Source organism: Corvus brachyrhynchos, unplaced genomic scaffold (genome assembly GCF_000691975.1).
Source record: "Corvus brachyrhynchos isolate BGI_N302 unplaced genomic scaffold, ASM69197v1 scaffold363, whole genome shotgun sequence".
Classification (NCBI taxonomy): domain Eukaryota; kingdom Metazoa; phylum Chordata; class Aves; order Passeriformes; family Corvidae; genus Corvus; species Corvus brachyrhynchos.
In genome coordinates this window covers 1,759,701-1,771,100 of record NW_008237404.1, presented here as the reverse complement: position 1 = coordinate 1,771,100, position 11,400 = coordinate 1,759,701, and the positions used below count along the sequence as shown (strand labels likewise).

At 35.9% G+C, this 11,400-nt stretch overlaps 1 protein-coding gene across 4 annotated transcripts in view; it reads left to right on the top strand.

Moving 5' to 3' along the window:
* The window catches only part of IFT88 (intraflagellar transport 88), a 46,705-nt gene that overhangs the window by 18,525 nt on the left and 16,780 nt on the right, over nucleotides 1–11,400 (top strand). For 3 of the 4 annotated variants that reach the window (XM_017730796.1, XM_008630992.2, XM_017730795.1), the window contains 7 exons: nucleotides 975–1,061; nucleotides 1,700–1,886; nucleotides 2,476–2,584; nucleotides 4,028–4,178; nucleotides 5,334–5,449; nucleotides 8,325–8,377; nucleotides 10,138–10,203. In XM_017730796.1, the coding sequence (XP_017586285.1) occupies nucleotides 975–1,061; nucleotides 1,700–1,886; nucleotides 2,476–2,584; nucleotides 4,028–4,178; nucleotides 5,334–5,449; nucleotides 8,325–8,377; nucleotides 10,138–10,203 (769 nt within the window). Of the gene's footprint in view, nucleotides 1–974; nucleotides 1,062–1,699; nucleotides 1,887–2,475; nucleotides 2,585–4,027; nucleotides 4,179–5,333; nucleotides 5,450–8,324; nucleotides 8,378–10,115; nucleotides 10,204–11,400 lie in introns of those variants that run through there. The other variant, XM_017730798.1, reaches the window with a different exon arrangement.

The window sequence follows — 11,400 nt, the reverse complement described above, 5'->3', positions numbered from 1 at the left end:
CCAGCGCCGGAAACGAGAGAGAGCTTGGAGGGGGAGTTTGCCTATTCTTAAATGTGGATCACAGAGGTGATCACAACTTTAAGTGGCTCAGAGAATTGTCCATATCCAAACTGGCCAGCTGATAGGTTCTATCAGTTCCCAGAGGAAACTGTAAGCACCCCTTAGCAAGGACGTCCCTTCCGGGACTATGCTTGCTAACCTATGACAATAAGGAAGACAGATTTCTTTAATAATTTAGTCTGCAGTTACAAATGTTTTCCCACAGTCAATGAAAAGAAAAAGCTGCCTTTTATTTCAGAGGGTTTTTTTGTGGTTTATTTGCTGTAAATATGGTCATTTTTTGTCTATAAACATCTTTATTTTGAAGTTTATAAAATTTAGTTTTCATATTAAAGTTTTTAAGAAAATTCTGCTGGCATCAAGCTTCACATTTGAGTACTTCCTAAACTTAGACAATTGTCGTCATCTTAGTACACAAAACAAAGGCATTGAAATCCGGTCCTACACTATGGTGTGTATTTTTTTATATAGTGTGTTCTTTTTTGACTTTTTAATATGAGGTTTTATGTTAATTCATTTATGGTCTCTTAAAGAACTAGAAAAATAAGTATGAGAATTTTAATTAGTTGACTAGATTAAAAGCCAATCATCTAACATTGTGTTTTGTACGTATGGAATTGTCAGATACCTGTAGTTCACAGTAGCCTTATCTAATATAAATTTTGGATAGGTAATAAATAGCCAATATTATTGAAATTTTGTGATGAAAATTAATATTGCATGTAATACAGATACAGTTTTGTGTGTACATGCTCACAAGTGTGTGTTACAAGCTCTGGTTATTACCATGTGTGCGAGTATATGAGTTGATAATTTCAGCTGTTTGTTACTGCGACGTTTATCAATGCTTTCTGAAAGGATTTTGGAATAAGCTTGCTTCAGTGTGAAGTAAGTTGTTTCCATATTACTTCTAGGCGCTGGAGACTTTGAAAATGTTTGAAAAAAAAGATAGCAGAGTAAAGAGTGCAGCTGCAACAAACCTTTCATTCCTTTATTATTTGGTAAGTGTTTGCTTCAACAAAACTAGTTAAGAACTGCAGTTTATGTAGCAACCTGTGTATTTTTGTACCAATTTTTGTGTCTGCCTAAATAATCTCTGTAAACAAGAAGAAGCTGCACCTTAGAGTAGTTATTCTGGAACACCAGTGGGAGTTTGGATTGGGTCCTTTTTTATCCTGTTGGTGGGAAGCAGAGTGAGATTGGGCTCTGGGCCCCAGGCCACAGAAGCATGCCTGCAGTTGGGTTTGTGCAGAAGCTCAGTGGCTGGATTTAGAACACTGGCCCTGGGGACCCTGACTGCACTTCAGGAACACGTGAAGTGCGTAGCTTAGGCAGGTGTGGTTTTGTATGAAGTTTGTAGGGTATGGATTTGGGTTGGGGTTTTTTTTGTAATAAATGCTACTTTATTACAACAAAGCAAGCTTGCAGACTGAATGGGGCAGAGTGGCAAGATGTGTCTCAAGTATTATCTGAAGCTTGAAAGAGATGATATACCTTTTGCAAATATATAAGAAATGTTTTAGGACTGAATAATGGGGGTTTTTTTCATCCTCAGTCTTCTGAAATTCCTGTAAGAAGGCACAGCTGCAAGAATATTGACTGACAAATGACTAATACAATGTTTGTTTTGTTCATGCAGGGGAATGAATTGGAACAAGCAACTAACTATGCAGATTTAGCTGTAAATTCTGATAGGTACAATCCAGCAGCTCTAACTAACAAAGGAAATACTGTTTTTGCAAATGGAGACTGCGAAAAAGCAGCTGAATTTTATAAGGAAGCTCTCAGGAATGATTCCTTATGCACTGAAGCGCTTTATAATCTTGGTAAGTCACAGGTGCTTTTGTGATTTAGCTTTTGACTGAAGGTAACACTCGTGTTTCTGAGAATCTGTCTTTGAAAGTTTTGTTACAGAAATATGTGTGAATTATTATTACTTTATTGATGAATTTATGTTACAACAAGATATTAACTGGTATTACCTGTCTGTTCTGGAAAAAAAAATTCCCAGTGTTAACAACATCAACTAGTAATTGCAGATGAATAAGTTACTGTGAAGATTAAGAAATTCATACTACCTACTAAAAGGATACCAGTTTCAGCATTATTAAACCATCGGAGTCATTCTCCTCTAAAAGCCTTGCCTTTCTCTCATTGTTCAAAAAGTGAGATTGCGTAAGTTCTTGGTCTTTGACTGGGTTCATGTTCCTTGTGTTTATCAGTTTGGTAGTTTATCATGCTGGCTGGTAAGAATTCTGTGCATGGCTCTCACGAATAGAGTCCTTTAAAGTCAAGGCAGTTAATGCTGCCTCCAAATATTGTGTTCCTATTTTGCTTTTCTTGCTTATTCTTTCAGTTAATATGCTGAAGCACTCTGTTTCTCATTATATTAATACTGTAACCTTTATTTTTTAGGTTTAGCATACAAGAAGTTAAACAGGATAGATGAAGCTTTGGATTGTTTTCTGAAACTCCATGCAATCCTTCCAAATAGTGCCCAAGTCCTTTACCAGCTAGCAAGCATGTATCTTTTTCTGGATTATGATAAGGAGTGGTGGTTTTAGTAAACCCATTTAATCTGAAATACGTGTTTCAATCATGTCAGGGTGATTTAGAAATTTACTACGATGTCCATTGTAGTAAGAATGATTTATTATCTGATGTTTGTGAGAATGAGACCAGAACTTAACCCTTCTTGAATATTTCCAGTGAAGCAAGTGAGGAACATTAAGACTGTTCGCATTGCAGGGATTAGATTTACACTCAGTATGAAATTGTGTCATGGAATATTTAAAATGCTGCTGGTTTTATTATTACTAAAATATAATTGAAAGTAATTGTGGCAGATGTAAGCACAATTAAGTAAAATATTTAAGAAAAAATTTTGTAGCTAATAAATGGGAAGTTCTGTTCTGAAAGCTGTTTTCAGATTAGTTAGTGTATGTGTAAGAAAATAATTGTCTCCCAGCTCTGCAAAAGCTCGAGAGATTAAAAAGCTGAGGGAAGGGATCAGCTTTGCACATCACCAGTGATATTCTAAACTATGAATTTCTTTAACAATGCTCCTGAGGATGTCCAAACTGTAATAAAATCCTCCCCAAGGCAGAACAGATTCCAGTTGATGTACTACACTTTTAAGAATAGTGTAGGTAATAAACATATTTTTTAGTCAGTAAAATAAGTAACCTCCAAAAACACAAAAGGACTCTGATCTTTGTTCCATGTATAGCCCCTTTACAACAGCATAGATGGCCCAACAACTGTGAGTGTCCATCTGGGAAAGAGCTTCTCTGCTCCACTGCTATGTAAAACTGCTTTCCACCAATTCTCAGAAGCTGCTGCCGTGACAGGTAGGATGCAGCAGAAACTGAAAAAACAGGTTGGGCAGTAGCTCCAGCTGACACTGCTGCAGAGGAGGGAAGAGCCCACTGCAGGGTGAGCTACAGCTAAAGCTGCCTCTGTTCTCTGGACCGGGATTGTCTAGGCTGTGCTTCTTAGACATGGAGTAGAAAACCCCCTGCTGGCAAAAGTCTGTTCTTGGGAATGGCAGTTTTATCTAATCACTTTAGAACAAAATGCTGTTAGTACAAAATCTAGGCAAGTTGTAAAGGCTGCAAATAGATGGCCTGGTTCTCACACTTCATTCTTTTAAATGAGGAAGTCAAAGATTAGTGTCAGAGAGAGAGAGAGAGAGGACAACTGAGCCCAAAGTTTTGTTGAGCCCGGCATAGTTGTAAGGTGAAAGAGCAGCCAAAGTCTCTGAATACTTTTCTTTTTCTGGCATAACAAAAATACCTTCTGATACAAATGAAATTATGAAAACAGTGTGGAAAAAAAAAGTCATTGCATCTGCCCACTACAGTGACTGGTTTAGTGTTCAGCATATGGATTGCATTAGGCAAAGTAGTAGGGATTCTGAGTAAATCAAACTACCATCGGTATCAGTCCTTGACTGAAGAAAACTCAGATACCAGATCATGGAAGATCCCAATCAAGCCATAGAGTGGCTCCTGCAGTTGATTAGTGTAGTACCAACTGATCCACATGTACTTTCAAAGCTAGGGAATTTATATGATACTGAAGGTGATAAATCTCAAGCTTTTCATTATTACTGTGAGGTACTTGCTCTTATATTCATTTCTCAATGCACTTTGTCATAAGTAAAGAAAATTTTGCCATAGGTTACTATATCAAATTAACAATTGATGAATTTAAACTTTTAAAAATGTCATTCCAAAAGAAGTAAAAAAGGAGATATTGTGGAAGAGTTAATAAAATCTGATTTTTGTAGTCAAATCCTAAGGAAACACATAGCCCATGTTTCCATGTGGATGTTGGCCTCAAACTTTCTTTTATTTTAATATAGTCATCGTTTACATTGACCTGTGATAATTTTAATTTAAAATATAGCCTGGGACAGAATAAAAGTGGGGAATAAATGTAATTTTAGAGGTATGTAATGTGACGGAGTCGATTGGAAGCCGTGTCTGTATAATAGGCATGGAGATGCATATCTAATGTGTTTTGTTTATGTTTGGAAGGTTATATATATATGTATTTTAACATTATAGCTATGCATTATGTATGCAGTTACCTAGATAGGCAGCTTCTTTCATTTCAAACCAGCTGTACTACTGTCCATAGCTTGTAGAGATTCTTCTGTGTTAGAAATGAGAGTAAGACAGGAAGTGGCTGGTGCAGTCTGAGAGTTCTCTCTATGCAAAGTGAGGCTGACCAAAGGCTGTGTTGCAATCTGAATTACCAGCTGAGTTGTGCTTGATGATAATTTTGCTGCCTATTTCAGTGGGAATTTCTAAAAAGCTGAAAATGCTATTCATGTAGTTACTTGTAGAAAAGAATGCTTTCAGGTGAGTTTTCCAGCAGACTGATGTGAACATGGAATTGTACACTCACTAGTTAGCATTGTTTAACGTTTTAGGTAAGCTATTCATGTATAGACGTGATTTAAGTAAATGTTTTTGCTGTTGCAAGCTATTTAAAATATTTCAAATAAGGCTAGATGGAAAATGTGACAGACTCATCTTGGGTAACTTCTAAAAAGCATTCTGCACTTAGAAAGCTTGGCATACTTTTTTTTTTTTTTTTACTCCCCCACCAGGATCACTTAGTGTAGCACACTACTTCCATTCATTTATATTGCATGTTTTGGGCATCTGGAGAATTAAACACTTGAGTAAGATATTCCAGAAGCAACATAAAGATGTTGTTTATCACTGAAATTGTGCATTTTTTCACCTTTCCTATTTTGTCAGTCATACCGGTATTTCCCTTCAAACATTGAGGTCATTGAATGGCTTGGAGCGTATTACATTGACACCCAGTTCTGTGAAAAAGCCATTGAGTACTTTGAAAGAGCAGCACTTATCCTGTAAGTAGTTATTATTTTATGCCTACTCACATTTCTCATTAGACATCCATAAGTATACCTAGAGACAAATCAGTTGGATAACTTTAATACCATAAACAAACAACAGGGTTAAGAATATTTGTGATATTATTTAATTTTCTCAACTTTCTGTTCATTTACAGAGTGCTTTTGCTCTTAACTGTGCATTTTCAGTGTTAAGTAAGATCCTGCACTGGGCCCACGGTAGTGTTAGGTATTAGAACCTATGCTTCTCTATTATCTGCCATTAAACACAGCTGTGAAGTGGGGAACAGTTCTCTAAAGCCACCAAGACCTCTTTCTCTATGGCTTTATGTGAAATATTTCCTTTCTATTGTTTTATTATGTGGTGAGGATTTGGTGGTTTAGATAAGTGTGTGTTTCAGCTGATCTTGCTGCGTTTCCTCTTTTCACATAACTTCTACTTCCATCAAATAAAGCATAGAAGTAACCAAAAATGTGCAGTGCTGTACTACCAGTGGTCAGTGAAAATAAATAGGCAGGCTAAACTGATCCTGATAAAGATGTTTGAAATATCCTGAGTTCAGTTCAATAACTTAATTGCTGAAACTCTTCTTTAGCAGAATATGATGCACTTAAGAAAGCATATAGGCCATATACTTAATTTTAGTTCAGAAAAGGACCTTACTAGAGAATGGTTAATAAATAAAAATTGGGTCAAATTTAAATTTGTAATCCAGAGTTCAAAGGTAATTCTAAAAATACACGCATACGATCTTTTTATGTGGAAACAAATATTTGCCTATAGGTTCATGAAGAATTTTGTCGTAGTAGACCAACTAAAATTCACTCACAACAAGTGGGAATTTCTTTATTTTGTGTTTTAGGAAACCTATGAAAAAATAGACTAGGAAAACTCTGTTATTGCTTGTCTTGTCATGATCTAAAATGTGACATTCTTTTTGTTCTGTGAATCTGAATGACATGTATGTACAAGACAGCATGTGAACAAAAAATTTGTACAGTATAATTCAAGGAAAAATACTACCAATAGATTGTAAAAAGTTCAGTAAAAAATTCTAATTCTGGCTTTGAGACGCTTGGGTTAGAATAGACATTAATTACAGATGAGAAAATCTAAGGCTTAATTAAGGATTAAAAATGAAAAAAAAAGATAAAAATAGACTTCACCCAAATGGTGGTATATTTATAAAGAAATAGAGAAGTAGATTAGACAAAAATACACAGGAGAGAGTTGACAGAAATCACAGTTCACTAGTTTGCCAGTATTCTTTTCCCTACAAATACTGGCCACCATAAGAAATCACATTTTAGTCAAGCTATGAGATCGCATGTGCTGGCATTCATGGCCTTAGAAAATTTGGAAAGAAACAGCTGAGACTAAAAAGAATTCTTTCATAATCTTGTTTTGGCAAAGATTTAAATATTTTGTGCTTCATGTCGCGCTCACTCCATGCACGAAGTATGTGGATTGTAAAGTACTTACGAAGAATTGGCATATTAAATTCTTCAATATTACTTGTAATTGTAATCTATCTGTAATACAGAAAAATTATTTCTCTGTGGGAGGATATTTTTAATAGTTGATAACAAAGCATTAAGTGTTTGGTTGTTTATTTGGTATTAAAAATAGAGACTAGATCTGGTAATTGGTAAATACGAATGTAAATTTAAATTGCTACTAACTTCAATCAAAGTTGCGTTTTAAAATTACATCTTTATTTTAACTATGAACAGCATTTTTTAGTTTAACATTTTTTGTTTAGTGCATTCAGTGTCTAAATCGCAATAACTACTTTTTAAATTGCATTCTAAGATAACATGTTAGACAATGAATTGGGAAACATTTTTTCACTATTTTATTTTTACTAGAATGCTCAAATCTATCATGAATTAAAGGAGTTAGTGCAATTAGTACTTGCTGCTGGCAATTTATTCTCTCTAGAATTTTCATACTGAACTGCGTAATAAATTCTATTACAGCGTGTGCTTGGCTGCCTTTGTTTGCAGGAGGCACATTCAGCTGAAAATGAAAAGGTGCAACATCTGTATTTCATGAACTTGCTTGGCAACTACCAGGCAAACAGATTGCTTAGAGTTTAAAATGGCCTGTGCTGTGATTAGAGAGAAAAACTGAAGAGGATAAGAACAAAACTATTCTGAAAATATTACTATACAGTACCTTTTGGATATGCTACTATTCAGTTGTAAGCCACATGTGGAAAGTGCTTTGGCTGTCAGAGAGGATCCTTACACTGTTAACATGAAAATTTCCTAATTTTCATATTATCTTGGTAAAAATGAGGAAAGAGTCCAACAGTTTTATTGTACATGCTCAAGGATCTCAGTATTTTGTCTGACCATACTGTCACCATTATGTGGTAAAAAGAGAAGGACAGGGAGCAGCTGGGGTACAGAGGTGATAGCAAAGAGGAGAAGCCAGAGTTCAAAGCTGTAAGTGGGCACGGACCGTGCTTTCTGGCAGGAATCCCTTGGGTTTGTGTGGAACCCTAGTGGTGGGACCTCCTCAGAATACAATTTAGCATTTTGTTCCTCCCCCATTGCATGGTTCTGTATCTCTGACAAAGATGGTTCACATGTCAGGTCTACTAATTGTGTCTGGGCACAGAATCAGGAGCCCGAGAAAAACTCTAACATGGGACTGAAAATGAGTGACATCAAGTCCTGGAAACAGGTGCATGATCCAGTGGTAAATTATGTGTGAGCTGAGCAGGCTGTATTCTTTCTAGGAAGGCAACATGCTAGGTGAAAAATTTATTAGTAGTTAAATAGTAGGTCTTTACCAGTGCTATGCAGATTATTTTGCTCATTCGTTGTTTGGCAGCATGCATGACTTTCTTTTATTTATATGCAGGCCAACACAAGTGAAGTGGCAGCTGATGGTTGCCAGTTGCTACAGGAGAAGCGGTGAGTTCTGTGACTTCTTTGTAATTGCTGTCAGGTTTGTAACATTTTTTTGTAATTCACTGGGGTTCTTCAGCCTGGAGAATAATGAGAGCAGTTTATAGGAAAGATGGAGACAGACTGGGGTCTGCAGTTCCAGGTCACGGAGAAATGGTTTTAAACTGAAACAGGGTAGATTTACACTGGGCATAAGGGAGAAATTCTTTATTGTGAGCATGGTGAGACACTGGAACAGGTTGCCCAGAGTAGTTGTGGATGCCCCATCCCTGGAGGTGTTCAAGGCCAGGTTGGATGGGACTTGGAACAGCCTGGTCTAGTGGAAGATGTCCCTGCCCATGGCAGGGGTGTTGGAACCTGGTCTTCAAAAGTCCCTTCCAACTCAAATCATTCCATGATTCTGTGATTTGTTTTGTTTTGATTGATGTTTTGATTTTTTCTTTTGATCTTTTCTGACTGATGTGACTATTGGTTCTAAAGTTTGTGTGAACATTCAGTTACATGTTAGTTTGCTACAAATTTTCTCTGTATATAAAACAGGAATTTCTTTTTAAGTCCAGCAAGTGTCCCTGCACTGACTTATGCATGAAATATTCCTTATGCTGTTCAATAAAATAAATAGTACAGCATAAATGATCTGATAGAAGGGCTTTGAAATGTAATTATACTACCAACTAATCTAACATAAATAATTAGTTTTTCAAGTAGCTTAAGTCCCTTTCTTTGTCAACAGCAGGTATAATTCTTTGATATTGAAGTAGTATTTGTGTTACACAAACATAAGAGAGTCTTAATGTGCTGTATTTTCTTACTGGGAATATAATACACTGATAAGCAAAATTAAGAGATTAATCTTGGTTTTTTTCACCACCTAAAATACATTCAAAATACTTGATGCTGTAAATGATACTCTTCTTTCTTGCTGTTCCATTTTGTCACTCTTCTTTATGCTTCTTTAGAACTTTGCAGTGCAGTCTGTCAAAACAAATAAGTGCATTTTCTCACTCAGCTCAGTTATTTAATACAACAGTGAGAAAAGGAACAGGACCTAGGGGAGTCAGTGAATTAAGAACAATCAACACCACCCAAAACCAGACACATAAACTGTTTTCCCATCAAAGAAACACAGTGGGTTTGACTGTATTTTAGATTGTTTATAATTTATTGGTAAAATTCCCAGTTTATCATGTTCACATGTCTCAACAAACTTTTTTGTCAAGTATTTTATGGATATGATGTTTTAAATTCATGGGTCAATCAGCCCTTTCAATCAGTCTGAGTCAAAATTGAGGGCAAAAGTCTTCAGGAATAATTGCTTCACTACCAGATCCAGGATGGGAGAGCCACACAGTTTGTATTTTGATGGGAGGAAGGACATGCTGAGCTCAGCTTTTAGATATTTCTGTTTGACCAATCCATACATTTGCAGTCTCTGATAAGTCCTGTTAGGCTGATACAGCACCTCTAGTAGTTGTGTTGTAGAACAATGCTGTCATAGAGGAAGGTCAAAAAAAAGCAAAAATCAGGAAACTCCTCCTCATTGATTCTGTTATTTACAGAGTGATTTGGACTGTTTCAGATGCTCTTAATTTTTACTATCATTTAATAAAGAATGTTCAGTTTGGTCTTACCAAATTTGGACCTACAATATTAAATCATTTACTCTAACTAAAAAGATGAATTGATGTCAAAGTTGTCCAATATCTCATCAACTATTCTTTTTTATGTTTGAATGTGTGGATAGGAGATGTTTGTTTTGTTTGCAGGTAACTACCAGAAAGCTCTGGAGAAATACAAAGTCATTCACAGAAAATTCCCAGAGAATGTTGAATGTAAGTTGTTTCATTCAGCGGTGTAACTATCAAAGGAAACTTTGTTACATTGAATAGGTGTGTTAGTAATCATATGATGTATTTTTCGTATGAAAATACTTCCATTAACTAACATTTTTATTCATGCTAATGCTGCATGTTTTCTATGACAGCACTGAAGGGTGATTTAAGAAATATGAGGTTACTGCTGAAGAAGAGTGATTAAAATAAACTAGCTGAGTTGCATTGGTGGATGAGTTCTTTCTTGTACATATGTCCTAAATGTTATAACTATGTTACTTATTTAATCTTACGAAAAAATACAACTATTTGTACTTGTAGTTCCTGCTAGTTGAAACTCCTGCTGTAAATTTCTAGATAAGAGAACATCTTATTGCTGAGTTTTACCTAAGTCAGGGTTTCCAAAAAAATGTAGAGGGTGAGATTTTGTTGCTGAGTTTTTAACTATAGTTGGTCAAACAGTCTCTGGAAAATCCATAAAGGATTTCAAACTGAACTGCGGGAAACATAACTTTGAAGAGTAGGACATTTTGCAAAATCAGTCACACCTGTATTCTAAATAAAAAAGCCCTGTAGAAAATAAGGGTTGTCAGTGGTTGTCTAAACATTCTCTTCCATCCCACACTGTGCCTCACAAATTCCAAAACACAAGGTTGTCGCCAACAAGTCTGTGCTTTCGGATGCAATGTGGGAAGAACATTCATTGTATTTTATTTTAAAATCATATCGTTCTCCTTTAACAAATGTATTGCTTTTTTAAAGAGGAATCACACAGCTCTCTTGTACAAGTGAAATTCATTGCTATTACTCCTCAAAGTTATAAACAAAATATCATGTTCATGTTGGTCACACATATTTCAGAGGGGCATTTAGTAAACCTTTTAGAATGCAAATATGTTTCTGAATGTAGTTTCTACAAATTTCACAAATGGAGGCAGGAGTTAGGCAAGACAATTTAACTGGTTTAAGTTTTCTACTGCTGAAACAATGGTTCTTCCCTCATCCCTCCCTGACCATTGGCTTCCTAAACCAGCAGAGAACTAACTTAGCACAAAATGAATAACGTTTGTGAAAGCAGTCCGGAGAGAATGGATCATGTCCTGCTTGTTTCTGCTTCCATTCTTTGAAAGGAATGTTGACAAACACACAGGAATACCAACAATGTTTTCAGAGTTTGGTAGAGTGTCTCAGGAGAAT